This window comes from Solanum lycopersicum, chromosome 1 (genome assembly GCF_036512215.1).
Source record: "Solanum lycopersicum chromosome 1, SLM_r2.1".
NCBI lineage: Eukaryota > Viridiplantae > Streptophyta > Magnoliopsida > Solanales > Solanaceae > Solanum > Solanum lycopersicum.
The window spans coordinates 93,478,909-93,495,256 of NC_090800.1; the positions used below are offsets into that span (position 1 = coordinate 93,478,909).

At 34.9% G+C, this 16,348-nt stretch overlaps 1 protein-coding gene, 1 long non-coding RNA gene and 1 other non-coding gene across 7 annotated transcripts; 2 read left to right on the forward strand and 1 right to left on the reverse strand.

The window, feature by feature from the left end:
• Window positions 1-253: 253 nt before the first annotated feature.
• Window positions 254-1,810, reverse strand: LOC101251827 (uncharacterized). The gene is made up of 2 exons (XR_002026698.3): window positions 1,356-1,810; window positions 254-805 (listed from the first exon to the last, which is right to left on the reverse strand). It is a non-coding gene; the product is annotated as an uncharacterized protein (transcript).
• A 1,075-nt stretch (window positions 1,811-2,885) lies between these two features.
• Window positions 2,886-9,983, forward strand: LOC104645436 (uncharacterized). Of its 3 annotated transcripts, none has more exons than XR_011212219.1 (3): window positions 2,990-4,002; window positions 4,223-4,308; window positions 9,099-9,983. It is a non-coding gene; the product is annotated as an uncharacterized lncRNA (long non-coding RNA). The 3 variants fall into 3 exon arrangements; XR_011212217.1 differs by lacking the exon at window positions 9,099-9,983 and adding an exon at window positions 5,548-5,689 and having other exon boundaries at window positions 3,058-4,002; XR_011212215.1 differs by lacking the exon at window positions 9,099-9,983 and having other exon boundaries at window positions 2,886-4,002; window positions 4,223-4,763.
• A 1,108-nt stretch (window positions 9,984-11,091) lies between these two features.
• Window positions 11,092-16,346, forward strand: LOC101250059 (uncharacterized). 3 transcript variants are annotated; one of them, XR_003244934.2, is made up of 3 exons: window positions 11,092-13,520; window positions 14,662-14,728; window positions 15,830-16,346. XR_003244934.2 is itself a non-coding variant. In XM_069290616.1 (2 exons), exon 1 carries the CDS (start codon window positions 11,520-11,522, stop codon window positions 13,488-13,490), a length of 1,971 nt encoding a protein of 656 aa, XP_069146717.1. In that variant the 5' UTR covers window positions 11,092-11,519; the 3' UTR covers window positions 13,491-13,520; window positions 15,830-16,346. The 3 variants fall into 3 exon arrangements, 2 of the variants coding, with proteins under 2 accessions (XP_069146717.1, XP_004230899.2); XM_069290616.1 differs by lacking the exon at window positions 14,662-14,728; XM_004230851.5 differs by lacking the exon at window positions 15,830-16,346 and having other exon boundaries at window positions 14,662-14,880.
• Window positions 16,347-16,348: the final 2 nt, after the last annotated feature.

Below are 16,348 nucleotides of genomic sequence, written 5' to 3' on the forward strand. Positions count from 1 at the left end.
TGCAACTTGAGAAATATTGTAGCTTACTAGCTTAATTGAGTTCTCTACAATAATCATCCTAAATTGACCGTGTTATAAATATTCAACAGCAGCACCATATGACAAGAATCAACATGCATCCTGAGCCGTCCCTTCAGCACTATGGATGATCACCTTTTGTCTAAAATATTCTAGAGATCATATAGATCGTGTTTTATGATCAATCAGTGGAATGCCGACTATACTTTGGTGATTCAACATCAAGAAAATGATATATCATGAATCTGTTCTTTTTTTGTTTAAATCAGTAGGGCCTTCTGCTTTTAGACATTTTTTGGAAGTCTAAAATAGTTGGAAGGCATATTCATGGGTCATCTCATGTGCAATTGTCTCTAAACAGTGCCTCACCAAAACTCAACTACACAATAATCTTTAAGCGGTGCCTACATAAAATGCATATCACTAAGACTTCTCTACTGGCCATTATCCTATATAAACACATAAAAAAGAACCCTTACCACCACAGCTCTCAGCAAAACCTGAAACTATTCAAATCTTTGCTCTGCTTTCAAAGTCCTTACTTACAATATTTGCTCATCTATATTGAACTAAACAATCATGGCTATCCGTATGCCTCGTATAATCAAGAAGTCTTCTAAAACTAAAGATGTTCCGAAAGGCCACTGTGCTGTGTATGTTGGGGAGGAACAGAAGAAGAGATTTGTGATCCCTATATCATTCTTGAGCCAACCTTTATTTCAAGACTTGCTTATCCAAGCTGAGGAAGAATTTGGTTTCGATCATCCAATGGGCGGTCTCACAATACCTTGCAAAGAGGGTGTCTTCATTAACCTTACTTCTCGTTTGAGAAACTGATATGGAAACTTGCTTTCACAAATTTATAGAAAGTAAAGCAGGATTCGCAGAGTCTGTAAATTTTAGGAGTTGGAAGAAAACAATAGTTGACATTACAACGAGGGTTAGTGCCTCTGACTAGGTAGATTAGTACTTATATTTACTATGCTGGATTTTTATTCATGTCAAAGAGATGAATGACCCTTTGACAATTGATCAAAGATACTGAAATTTTGGTAATTTTCTCCTAATCTTTTAATTAATGGATATATTCAATTAGCATTTGGTAATCCAGCAACGTCAAATTGAATCCATTGAAACTTTACCGATAAACTAGAGAACTCGTTACAATGATTAAAACATTACGTTGATATCATTAGCTAAGTAAATTGAAAGAATTTAATAATTGGGGATTAGGGCTAAAAAGGCCACTTTGTCCATTGATTTCTATTACTTATTCCTTCGGTTAAAATATATGAAAATCATAGTATAATCATTAGAATGGTATAAGGAATGCATACCTAGATTTATAGGATGCAGTTCCAACTGGCTGTTGCTTAATTCCGGCCGGTCTACTCAGTCTCCGGCTCCGACGATCCAGAAACTTGATTCTATCTTTTTCTTTGCGGGCTTCGACCATCAAATCGAACACGCTAATCAAGAAACCGCCCTATCACTCCAATCACAAAATTTAATCATCGTTTCAATGATTTAATTCCGAAAAACTCCCTTGTCCCCATTTACTCGCCCATATTTTCTGTTATATTTGTTTCTATTTACTAGTTCATTTTAACAAATCAAGAAAATATTTTTTTTGAAACAAAAAAATAAATTTATTATACTTGGTGAGTTACATATCTTTTAAGTTAAAAGTAAAATTGTAACTAACTTATGATAATAATTGGTGTAATATGTGTCAATTCAAAAGATGATAACTAAATAAAAACAGCGAGAGTATATACAAGGCAGATTCATGTAATCAAGAAACTAGAATTCTGGTAATTTTAAGAAATTAGTTCTTGCCATATGTTTTTTATTAGTTTATGTTGATTATCACACTATTATGAAGTTGTTACTGTTTTTCTAACTTTACCTTGCTTTTCTTATTAACTGCTATGTTTCTTTCATATTTTTCTTCTTTTACTAGAGTTTGATGCACTTGAGTTGAAGGTTTTTGGAGAACAACCTATCTACCTCCACGAGATAGAGGTAATATTTACGTATATTTTATTCTCACGTGACCCTACTTTATGAATTTCACTGGGCATGTTGTTGTTGTTGGATTCATGTGGACTCATAACTTTAAGGCTAGATGATCTATCTACAAGTCCAGCATACAAACGAAAATATCCTGTTTTAGTAAACTAGGCGACACAGGACCATAATGCTGGCCAAATTGGAATGAAGGTAGATTGCCATTATAAAAAGGTGCTATCTAAAGTCAACTCATTATTCTCCTTATAAAAACTAAACAACTCAAGGAGCACTGAGTCAATTGATTTTTCTGAAATATTTAAGTCAGCACAGCATGTTATTCTTATGGAGTAGAGATAATCTTCTATATTCTTCAGGCTACGTTCTCTTGGTTGTTTCCTACAAAATAGTGGTGAGAGTCCACACATGCTTAGCAGTGGAATAACAGGAGTATACACTGGTTGGCTTTGCTCTTCATTGACCAGAAACATTGAACAATTATGACCTTCTTATCGATAAATGGAACTCTAGAAATATTCCAACTTATCCAAATCTCTATTATTCAAATAATAATGATCCTAATTTGACCGTTTTATAGTTACTGTATAAGTCTTCAATAGCAGCACCAACTTGTATCATGGGCCATGACTTGAGTATTTTAATTGATCATTGGAATGCTGACTACAACTTGTTGATTCAACACCAAGAAATGTCACCAGGTGGTCCCTAAATCTACCATTTTCAAGAAGATGAGGTTTCCATTTGTTGTTTGTTGTGAATATCAGTGGGACCTTCTGCTTTTAGGCAGAGTTTCAAAGTCTAAATAGTTTGATGATTAGCCTTCTAAATAGTCTGATGATTAGTTGGAAGGCATAATCATGTGCTATTGTCTCTAAACAGTGCTGCACCAAAACTCAACCATACAAGTATTCTTTAGCTAGTGCCCACATAATGCCTATCCAATGCATATCACTAGGATTCTACTACTTGTCATTGGCCTATATAATCACATACAAAGAAAGGTTTATCATAACAGCTCTCACCAAAACTTGAAATCATACAAAGCTTTCCTCTGCTTTCAAAGTCATTTTACAAGTTCTTTCCTTCCTTATTTGCTCATCTATATTGAACTAAACAACCATGGCTATCCGTATGCCTCGTATAATCAAGAAGTCTTCTACAAGTGGAGACGTTCCGAAAGGCCACTTTGCTGTTTATGTAGGGGAGAAGCAAAAGAAGAGGTTTGTGATCCCCATATCATTCTTGAGCCAACCTTTATTTCAAGACTTGCTTAGTCAAGCTGAGGAAGAATTTGGCTTTGATCATCCAATGGGCGGTGTCACAATTCCCTGTAGTGAGGATGTGTTCATTGATCTTACTTCTCGCTTGAATAGGATCTGAGGCCTTTCCTTTCACAATTTTGTAAAGAACTAACCTGGATTTCCAGTTTGTACATCAGAAGAGTTAGAAAAGACATCATATATATACCGCGTCTTAGAAAATTAGATAGAGGGGATTACTGTCAGATACAACAGTAGATCCCAATTCGAATTGTAATATTCACTAGTTTATGCAATGAAATCTTTTCATACACATTTTTATCCAATTTGGTTTGATAGTAATCTTGTTGAACAAAGTTCCTTGAATAACTCCATTTTCTTCATAACATGGGAACTGGAGCTTCTGAAGTACAAGTCTCAGATTATCCAAGACATCATTTTAGTATATGGCATTCCATTGGACATTTTCATTCTTTGCTCATTTAAAAACAAATCTCTGACTTGATTTATCAGAACTTCTCTCTATCGGCTGAGTAACTTGGGATACTTTATGGTCTGCTAAGTTGATTAAATAATCAGATTAGAGGATTTATGATATGAGGAACAAAAATTGTCTGTTATTGATGAAACCAAAAGGAAGATATAAAACCAGTGCGTCTTGATAAATATTACAATCCAACACCTTACCGTAAAGGTAATTCTATTTGTTTGCAAATTATGCTTCTGATTCTCTAAACTTCACATCTAATCATCTACGCAGCCATAACTTGCTTTGCTTTTAAAATCTATTTTCTCCCATATTTGCGAAAATGGGTTCCACTCTCTTGCCCTCAATATCGTCTCATTCATGTATTAAATGGTATTTACACTGAAATCAGGATAGCTTTTAAGTGTGTGTCCTTTACATAATGCAGCTACGATGTTCGATGAAATTACTGAGAAGAGCATTTCCTGTCAGGCTGCTCTGAAGCTAAGATGTGGATAGAGGCCTTGTACACGGGTAATTTTTTTTTCTCTTTCAGATTCTTTAAGCTCTTTATTGGGCTCTTTGAATTAGGTAGGCAGTTTCATGGATATGTTATTCGGAAAGTTCATGACATGAAACCTGATTTTTCTGTTTACAAATGGTTATTAGAAATGTATGACAAGGTTAGGCCTGTATACACTAAATTTACAGCAGTGATTAGTTTGTATTACCACAAGTAGAATCTGGGGAGGGTAGAGTGAAATTTGACCTTACCCTACCTCATGGAACTAGAGAGACCGCTTGGCTCAAGAAAAGGGCATAGGGATAGAAGGAGCCAAACCAGTTGGTGTGGCATTCTGTGTGCCATGTGGCCCATGTCAGCTTGTAGTCACGCTTGCCAAGTAAATAAAGTACTTTGATCCTTGTGTGTTGCGATTGCAGTTCCGTACCCAGTCCCGAGCACTATAGTTGTTCAATTGACTTATTTTATCAAGCCAGTGTATGGAAATTTGTTATCTCAAATTATAAGTACACCACAAAAAGGACACCGAAGGAAAAGTGATATGATCCTTCATGTGCTAGTGTCTTTCATAGACATCAATCAAATCATTTTTACCACATGTTATAGGAAGTTTCAAGGTACCATGATCAGGTACCATTCTCTTTCTTCACCTATATGATCTGGAATGAAGTGCTTCTCAATAACAAAACTGATTAGGTAGCTGACCAATTCTTGCCATCACGCTCTGGCTTTAGCCTTTGAGTGGCCTTCTGTATATACACACAAATAATTAATAAGTCGAACAGTATATGTCTATGTGATGATGGGATGGAACAGAAGTACAATTTACAATCTTAGTACCAATTCCCAAATTTCTTCATATAAATTCTTTTCAACCATTTAGGCACTTATGATTAATGATAATTCTCCCATATATTTCGGATCAAGTTATAGACCTCAGGTAAGAAACGCTTGGAATTGGAAATTATGGTCATTTTAAAAAAATATTTACAACAAAACTGCATTACCATTTACAAATTTTTCAGGGATGTGTATCTAGACATAAATAATAACATGGCACAACTCTTGTTTAGCAATTGATTTTGAGAGATACCTTGTCCCAAGCTCAAAAAGAAGGTAGATCCGTTGTCCTTGATCTAAGGCCTAATGATAACTTATGTTTCAAGTCTGAACAAAGCTAGGAAGCACTTAGCTTCTCTCACATCACTGCTGTTTCTGGATAGTAACTGATAAATTTTCATGTCTCCCAGTATGGTGCTTACTATAAATCAAACAGCAATATATGTCCAGAGTTACCTTTTATCCGAGTGGTCCACTCCAGGCATAACTAAGCTCCAGGTCATATCTTATTAAAAATTCTACGCCTTGTTCCAAGTTTCAAGTAAGGTAGGGCCTATTGCACTTGATTAATATTAAAATCTAATACTTGGAGGGAAAAAGCATGTGATACTTCAGTGACATTGTCTTCTGCTGGGCCGACAGATACCTATTCAACACATATTGTATGAGTTGCCATTGTCTATATAAACATATTCAAAGAGGTATCTACCACCACAGCTCTCAGCAAACTTGAAAGTATTCAAAGTATTCTCTGCTTTTGAGTTCAAGTATCATCTATAACTAAAAGATTATGGCTATTCTTGGAATGATCAAGAAGTCTTCCACAACTAAAGATGTTCCCAAGGGTCACTTTGTTGTATATGTCGGGGAGACGCAAAAGAAGAGATTTGTAGTCCCCATATCATTCCTGAATGAACCGTTATTTCAACACTTGCTTAGTCAAGTTGAGGAAGAATTTGGCTTCAACCATCCAATGGGTGGTGTGACTATTCCCTGCAGTGAGGATTTTTTCATTGATCTCACATCACGCTTGAGGAAGTAAAAAGGAAACCAGTCCCCATTTTTGCTCAATTTTGTATAGTTGTAAAGCAGGATTATCTCCACCCTGTACAGTTTCAGAGTTAGAAAATACACTAGGTAGAACATAGCGAATGGATGTCATTTGACTAAAGAATTTTTTCTACTTCAAAAAGAATTGAAGTACTGAACCGTTTCACTTCTATGGTTCCATTCTAGTCCATATATTGATGTAATGAATTCATTGCAATAGAAAATTTTTGGTCAACTCTCATGGTTTGCTAATCTGAATGAGCTAGAATCTGATCTTCGAAGGTGGCATAACCCATAATTGATGATATTATGGTCATGCCATCTTTAGTAAAATGATAGTTGGTAAACGTTAGTACATTACTATTCTCTACCATTTGGAAACGGTTCTCAGAATATGTTGAAATAACATGGATTATCCTAATCTGGAAAGTTGATCCAAATGGCTCAAGTATGAGGGACCAAACAAATAATTAGTCGGATAATTCAGTAAATTTATCTTCAATCGTACTGTTGTAGAAGTCCAACTCTCAAATAATCCATTTATGAATCAGATAACCAGTTGGAACTACCATTGTTATAAACAACAAGACATCTTTTATCAAGTGGTCCAGACCTGAGTCATTACAAGACAATCAGCAATTGTTTTCAATTTGATTTCTAAAGATCCTGTGTTCTCTATCTTGTAATGAAAAATAGTGGTGCCTGTTGATCTTCAGGCACAATGGCCTAAAACCATAAATGCTTGAGGATGAGTTGGACAACAGAGCCATGTGATACTTCTTGACTTATTGTGCTATTGTCAATCCATAGTGTTACAAATGCCTCTTCACCAGTGAACTCCTATAAGGTTGGCATGTCTTCTCTTATTCTTCTTAAATATATGGACACACAGTTTGCATATATTTTAGTCCTTGAAATCATCATATGGCACTGTTCCATATTTATGGATTTGATTCCGAGAGATCCTTTGTTCAATGTATGAGAAAAAAGTAGGACCTACTGTTCTTGAACTTAAATGAGCTAAAACAATTAACCATGTCAATAAGCTGGAAGACAGGACCATGTGGTAATTGATATGTCATTGTCCTTCACTGATGCCCAACCCAAATGGCTCTTCACCACAAATCGAGGAGATTTTTTGGCTTGCCCTTCTCTTATATAAACAATGTTTTGAGGAGTAGCCACAACCACTACAACTCACCCATAAAACTAGAGAACTACTCAAAGATTTCCCTTTCCTTTCAGAATTTTTAGTAATTCTTCTCTTCATCATTTGCTCATCTTAATTAAAATATCATGGCTATCCGTGTTCCTCGTATAATCAAGAAGTCCTCAACATCTTTGGATGTTCCCAAGGGCCATTTTGTTGTTTATGTCGGGGAGCAGCAGAAGAAGAGATTTGTGATACCGATATCATACTTGAGCCAGCCTTCATTTCAAGACTTGCTAAGTCAAGCAGAGGAAGAATTTGGCTTCAATCATCCAATGGGTGGTATCACAATTCCCTGCCGAGAGGACATCTTCATTGACATCACTTCTCAATTTAGGATTTAAGTAAATAATTGAGATCAATTTTCCTTTTTAGATCTCATAATTTTGTATACGAAAGTAGGAGATTCATTTTGTACAGTTTGTTAAATAGAAGCTTACCACCACAAAGATTGGTGCTTTTTGATTCACAAAGACTAATTCAAAGAACACAGATTCAACATTATCAATGTGCAAACTCTAACCCATTGTTTTATTTCATTTGCAAAGTATTCTTTGAAATTGTATGTGAGATAAGACTTTAATGTTGAGGCACTTGTGTAGAGTACCAGACATTTTTGAATTAATGTAGTTTGCTTCGTGCGAATTAATAACACTGAGATTATCTTATTTAAATAGTGCATTCCATGCTGAGTTCTAATGTCACTAAAATAGAGGATCAAATTATGTGTGATCAAACAGATTAAAATTACTAATCTAACTTGAAAAGGAAAAATGTTAGAGACAAAAAACAAAATCTGAAGTACATTCAATTTTATATTACAAAATGTGGTATATATATTTTGACCCCTCAATAAGTAATTACACTTGAAAACTCGCTGCTCATCTCACACTTATTCCTTTTAAAACCTAAATTTCTAGTTTCAACACCCCATTGCATGTTAGCAGCATCATTTGAATTCTTCCTTTTCTTCATGTTTACTTCTTCAACAGCTCGTGGAAACTCTTCTACCGTCCTACAAGACTCTGAAGAAGTAGTGCTATTAGACTGTAGGAATCTGTTTACTGTGGCTCTTAGAGTCAAATTAGGCAAGAGAGCATCAACAAGTATATTTGTAGCCCCACATACACAAACAGAGTTAGACATAATATAATTCCTTATGCATTTGTCGCAGAAACTACTAAAACAACATTTACTTGCTATAACTGCATCTTTCATTAATCCTTTACACAATGAGCAGTGAAGCTCTGGTGGTATAGCTGTATAGGAATGCTTTGAAGAAGATCCTTGAACCACCTTAGTATCAGCTGCCACATAAGGCCTCAAAACAGCAACACTTGCACTGGGTGGCTGCAGTTTCTTGATGTCATAATTGGGGTCACCATTTGTAGGGCAATGCTGAATGAAATGGCCAGGCACCTTGCATCGATGACACACATACCCTGGTCCTGGTGGTGGGTTTTTCCATTCCGTTCTACCTTGTCCAACACTAGAGCCAGCTGATCTTGTGTTATTATACGATATGTTTCCTACTGAATTCTTGATTATACTACTAGAACAACTGGACTCTGGACTGCCTAATTGAATTGGCACTGCTATTTTTGGAATTACATACACATCATCGCCAAAATCATTGTAATCAATATCTTGAGAATATTTGGACTCTTTTTTAACTGAATGAACCTCCTCCTGTTTACACAGCACTTGCTTGGGCTCCTCTTTGATTACAATGGGGAAGCAAGGTAATCCAGCAACGCGACGAATCAAAACACTTGTACTTCTTGGAATCAAGGTGGCATGATCAACATAATCTTCGTTAGTTTGTAGGTTGGTGAGAAGAATGTCGAAATCTTTACCCCAACCATAACGCTTGGATTCAAATATCTTTGATTTCAGATTGCCCACAGAAATAAAATGATCAAGAATTGGTATCGAATCATAATCCTTACAACTTTTATACTTGATATACACTGCCATAACTGAAATATTTTTGCTAGAAAAACAATAAGAAACAAAGTCAAGAATTTGGTTTCACAGAAACAGAGTTAGGAATTGCGTTTATATAGACTTTTTTCTTTTTAACTTCCGAAACACAGTTGGAATCTGAAAGGAAAAAAAAAGTTTCCTAAAACTGTAAATCCCATTTCCATACTTTCCTAAGCCAACTCAGAATCTGAAAAAAAGTTTCCAAAAATTGTAATCCCATTTCCATACAAACTTAGATTACCTTATTTTATACTTACAAAAATAATTTGATTTTAGAAATTTATAATTGTCGTTATTCTAATATATTTTAGAATAATTTTATCTTTTCAATATTTTTGAATTTATAAAAAATACATCATATTCAATTATTTATAAGTCTAATTATTAAATTTGGAAACCTGATTGGGTTATTATATTTTTAGGTATGGAATGTATTTTTGTTTGACCGTAATAATTTTGGTGATTTTGTGCACTCTTTTTAAATCATTGTTTTTTTTGCTTGACTGTATTTTATGAGCGTTTTCTTGTTTAATTATATTTTTGTGGTGGTGTACAAAATACAATGCATTCAATGAATAACTAAATTATTTGAGATAATAATTATAAACTGAGTATATATTAATTATATATTTTTATTGTACAAGAATTATACAGAAATATAAGTGTGAAAGATTATAATGGCTATGACGCGTATATGCATAAAAAGTGTATTTACATTGTATTTAATGCATATACATTATCTATAACACATTCAATGCTCGTATATACTATGTATATAAATTGTATAATGCATACATATAGTGCATATACAACTTATAACATTTATATAATTATAAAGTGATTGAAATATAATGTCCACATGCCAAGTAAAATTTTTCTGTCACAAACAATTCTCATTTTCTTTCTTTTGTATTTTTTTATCCCTTTCTCCGGGAGCACTCACTTTTATTTTTTAATTGAAAGATGCTTATTATCGGAGCAAATTTCTCATTCTTAAAAAGTTATAGATAGAGCTTGAGAGTGCTAGGCTAGAGGTGGTTAAGTCTACTTTTTGTTTATTTAATTTGTAGTGTGTGATTTAGATGAGATTCTTTTATCAAGCACAAAATTAATTATAGATGATCAAACAAAAAATTGTTAATTCTTTAAAATAATATGAAAACCTCACAATGCTTGTTGAGTTGATAAAATTTACAATTCTTTAGTTTTGCTTGAAAATCAAATGGAACTCAAAGCCAGCAAAACACAAAAGAGATCAGCTCCATATCAAATAATTTGGCCTAGAAGCCAATTGTTTACTTGTACCATAAATTATTTCTATTAACTTTAATACTTCCTCAATTTTAATTGATTCAATTGTTGAGATATTTTTTATTTTTTAAATTAATTTAATTATTTGATTGTCAAGATTATTTTTTAAAATTTCAATTTTATCTCTCATTAGTACTTATTGAAATTAGTTATTAATTAATGTTTATAGTCATAAATTTAATAATAATTAATAAGAATAAAGATAAAAAGTTATGTCTAATTTATTCTTAATTTTGTTTTCTTAAACGATCTGAAACGTCTCAAGAATTCAATTAATTTGAAATGTGAAAATATTAAATAACTATATAAAATAATAGTAATAGTCAAATTTTAAATTTTAAGCATCCTCAAGAAAAAATATACCATATTAATATAGGCCAAATAATATAAAACAAAAAAATATTTTTTTGTATATGCGTCAAACACACCGAAAAAAAAAAATCTATTTATTTCCTAATTTTTTTCTTCTTCTAAAAAGGCAGTTTTTTATTGTGCCAAACGCACATTACATAAACTCATTTTCCATATTTTGAAAATTATAAGATATGATTATTTAAATTTTACATTAATATTGTAGTAGTAAAAATTAAATATGGATATAATTTTTTTTAAAATAAGTGGCTGCCTCGAAGTTGACAAAATAGTCTGCGTCGAAATTTTCAAAAAAATTAAAGGCGCCGTGTTAATAGGGCGCTTTGTGCAGATTTTGAAATAAACCCTAGACTGCTCTTCGCCGCTCAATCTTCTTATCTCATCTTCAATCCTCTCCATTGTACCCAAAAGCAAAACTCACCACAAAAATCGTTTAGCCAAACGCCATACACAATGGCCAAAAAGAAGACGACCCCGCAAGATAATCAACCCCAAAACCCCACTGAAGTGGTTAAGGAAAATCAGGTGAAAGAAAACAATCATTCCATTGCCATGGAAGAAGCTTCTGAGAAACTTGAGAATCTCAAGAACCTCAACAGTATGCTTCTCAAGGAGACTATTGAGAAACGGCAACAGGTGGATTCGCTAGTGCAGGCAAAAGGATGTCTGGAATCGGAACTCAAAAGGTCTAACTCGGAGAAAAGCGAGTTGCAGACTGAGTTGACTCAGTTGAGTGAACAGGTTGTTCGGCTGGAGATTGAGAAGAAATTGGTGTCTGTGTTTGTTGCTGTGCAGATTGGTTACCATGCTGAGGTGATTGAGAGTGAGAGGAATGGGTTTCGTGAACAGAATGACGTGGTTGAGAAGAAGCTGAAGAGTGTAGAGGTAGAAATGCGTGATGTTTTGAGAGAGAAGGGTGAGATTGAGAAGCTGTTGACTGAAAAGGAGAGTGAGATTGAAAACCTAAGGAAGCAATTGAATGCTGTTGCTGATGAGGTTGCACACGAGAGGAATGTTTTGGAGGGGATTCGTAAGGAGAAGGATGAAATAAAAATGAAGCTTGACGCCCAAATAGAGGAAGCAGATGGATTGAGGGTGAGGTTGGTTGAAACTGAGAAGCGAGAGAAGGAGATTGAAGGAGAAGTTGGGAAATTAAGGGTTGAATACGATGCTCTCACTGAGAAAATCAAGGACAGAGAAAGCAAGATCCAATCCATGGTGAGAGAGAAGGAATTGGTCGCAAATAGCCTTTTGGGTTCAAATAAAGTGATTGAAGAACTAAGGGGGCAGATTGATGGGATTGTTAGGGAAAAAGAAGGGATTGAAGTGGAGAGAAATGCGGAAATGAAAAAGAATGGTGAATTGCAAAACACAGTAGCTGGTCTTGACGATATGGTGCTGAGTTTGCAAAAGGAAGAGGCAAAATTGCGTGAAAATTTGGCTGGGTTAGAGAAGAAGTGTTTGGAAGGCTTAAGAAAGGAAGAGGAGATGGAGAAGAGGATAAATGAACTTGTGAAGGGAAACAATGAGAAGGACATCAGAGTTGAGAACTTGATTGAAGAAAAGGCCTTGGTTGAGAAGGAACTAGACAAGGCATTGAAGCAATTAGACGTAGAGAAGAAGAAGGTTGAGCAAACGGTTACAGCAAAGAATGAGATGGAAGAGGCTAAAGTTGGAAGGGAGACTGAAATTGTTGAACTGCAGAAACAATTAGCTGAATTCAAGAATTCTATATCTGAATTAGAGGTGTCTTGCAATGGTCAAAACGAGAAGGTGAAGAATTTGGAATCTGAAGTTGGTAAGTATAAGGCTGCCTTCGGGCGAGTTACCCTTGAGAAGGATGAGAGGCAAAAGCGATTTGTCGATGAGGAACAGAATGGCATAAACATGAAGAAACAGATTGAAGAAATGGAGGATCACATTCAAAAAATTGTGAAGGAGGTTGAGCAAACCAAGGCTGATTACCTCAATGCTGTTAGAGAAAAGAAAGAGTTGGAAACTCAATGTCAAGTGTTGAACAAGGAAATTGCTTTTGCGCAAACCTCACTTGGCGAAACAGAGAAGAAAATTAGTGATATGCAGTGCAAGGTTGAGTTGGCAAACAGCAATTCTGAGGAAATCTTGAATGCTTTGAGGACTGCTGCAGGTTCAATCCGCTCGGATGGTGAAGGTGAAAGTGGCAGTGTGGTTGGTGAAAAACAAATGAATGGGGAAGATGTCAAGCCTTGTGAAGCAGAGTTGGAGGCCATAACAAATGCAATCAAGAGTAAAGAGAACAAAGTTGAGGAGATGCAGAGGCAGGTTGAGTTTTTGCAGTTTTCAGTAGCTCAAGCACAAAACAAGAAGAATTTCTGGACCATGTTATCTTCAGCAACAACACTTTTTGCTGCAATTTCTCTTGCTTATGTTGCTCGTGGCCATTGAGTAAGGGAGTCCTTAGTATTATCCAAACTGGTAATGACAAGTCCGAAGAAATGACTTGAGTTTTGTTCTTATAGTTTACCTTTAAGAAAGGCACATGATGCTACTGGTATCATGGCCTAGGCTTGACAATCTGACTGTTGTTAGCTTGTTTCAACATCATATGTAACCATTATGACCCTTCTTTTCATCATTCCGTATGAAATAATATCAAGTCCCTTTAGTTTCCAGAAAAGATACTAGAAAGTCTCTATGTTTTCAATAGGCATAACTCATAAATATGATCCTTAACTTAGTGTGAATTAACAACTATGACCTTTAATTTTGGGTAAGCACAAATAGACACTTAAACTTGTATAAAATTGAGTAAATGAACACATTCGTCCTACGTGACAACCTACATGACAATTTTGTATTCTACATGGCATCCTACGTGTAATATGCCATGTAGGACACTTCTGTTTACTTGTTCAATTTTATAATAGTTTAAGTGTCTGCATGTGCACATTCAAAGTTGAAGGACGTACTTGTTTATTGACGCCAAATTAAGGCTCATGTTTGTATATTATGCTTCTTCAATAACAACTAAGAAAAAGTATGCCTCAGTTGAAAGATTGTAATCCATGTCAACAGCACTTTTTTGCTGCAGTTGTCAAAGATATGAATGAATTTGAATTTTTCTAATTCAAAAGATCAAGTATTGACCTTTTTTCACTTTATAGTTCCATTCAGCTAGCGTTTGTATTTTTCCTACTTGTGATTCCATATGCTCAAGTACTGTGTTTTTCTAGTTTTCTCCGTACGAAGATCGAAAGATCTTTGCTTTCTCAACTCCCAAACACTAGTTAACATCGTGCTCGAATGAAATTCAGATTTTTATGTCAGAGGTGGATATATGTAGTTAATCCAACTAATAAAGGGAGAAGAAACCATCTTCATCTGGAGTAGCTGTACTATATCATTGTTAAACCCACCTGAAGACCAAGTTCCAGTAATTCACAACCTTTTCAGTCTAATCACTTACAGCTGATGTGCACCTGAGACTCTGTTCTCTCTTCTTTTTTTTTTGGTTCTTATTTAATAAGTACTTGGTAATTTTTTCAGGATATGAGATCTCATTTCATATGCCTTGTGATTTTCCCCTGGTTCATATTCTGATGTTTTTTGTGATCAGGTCGCATTTCTAGAGAGCTATTTTAAAGTTATTCTGCACTTACTGCTTGGAAATATATGGCTTTAAGGTTAGTTATCTTTAGAATAAATGTAGGTTAGTCTGAGCCATCAGTTTACAAGGCCTTGCATCTCACTTCTATAATGCTGGCTAGAATATGATTTTACATAAACATTTACTAAACAATTTTTGCGAGGTTCTTAATATTCTTAATGCTTCAATTCCTAGCTTCTCTTATGCTTTTTAAAATAAGAATCAAAAAGGTTCCTGCCTCTGAAGAGAAGTTTTGAGTTATATATAGATTCGCTGCTGTCTCTCAGCACTTCCAAGCGGACATTCACCTATGAAATTTTGTCTAGCTTCTATTTTTCTTTAATGATGATTGTGTAGTCCCCATTTTCCGGAGGTGCTTTCTTATGATTCATCAACTGTTACAGTGGTAATTTCAAGGTATGTCTCAGGATTCATACAACTGTTACAGTGCTAATTTCGAGATCTATCTCAGGTTATGTTTTATCCAAGAGGTCAATAACTTGGTCTTTCTCCTCACCTTAATTTAGAGTCTTTTCCTCTATATGCAGTCATGAAAGTCATACAATGCTTCATATGCAACCAAAATGGTCTTAAATTATAAGCACTGACATAGAAGGCAAGGTCATATGATGCTTCATGTGCTACTGTCTTTAATATTGTTATTAATCAAATGCCTTTTCACCAGCTATTATTAGGATGTTTTTGAGTACAATAATCAGGTACTGTCTATGAAACAGAATGCTTCTCAAAATCACCAAATAAATAGTGCTAAGTAGACACTGGTTATTTTTTTTCTTCATTAACTAGAAACATTGCAGGACCAATGACCTTTGAACAACAACTGTGCCTTTGTTGTGAAAATCAGTGGGGCCTTTTGCTACTAGCTCAATGTATGAATTGTGTGTATGACAATGAGTTGGAAGGCAAATCCATGTGATACTTTAGGTGCTATTGTCTTTAGCTGGTGGTCCACAGACCTATCCAGTGCACATCAATTGGATTCTACATCTTGTTGTTCGCCTATATAAACACTTACAGAGAAGGATTTACCGTAACAACTCTTAGCAAAACTTGAAACATATACGGCTTTTCTCTGCTTTCAAGGTCCATACTAATTCTTCCCTTATTTTCTATCTAGATTGAACGTAACAACCATGGCTATCTGCATGCCTCGTATTATCAAGAAGTCTTCTACAGGTGGAGATGTTCCCAAGGGCCATTTTGTTGTATATATTGGGGAAGAAGAGATTTGTAATCCCTATATCATTTTGAGCCAACCTTTATTTCAAGACTTGCTTAGTCAAGCTGAGGAAGAATTTGGCTTTGATCATCTAATGGGCGGTGTCACAATTCCCTGCAGTGAGGATTTTTTTTGTTGATCTCACATCTCGCTGACTAGGAAACCAGTCCCTTTTTTTTTTCTTACACAATTTTGTAAAGCTGTAAAGCAGGATCACAGTGTACAGTTCAATATTTAGAGGAAACACTAGTTAGGCTAATGAGTTTAGCACATAAAGAATGGATGTCACTCTGGACACATTTTTCTACTTCAAAAGAAATTGCAGTGATATACCTCTTTACTTCTATGGTTTTATTCTATTCCATGTACCGTTGTACCCAATTCATTGCAATACAAAAGTTTTGGTCAACTCTCATT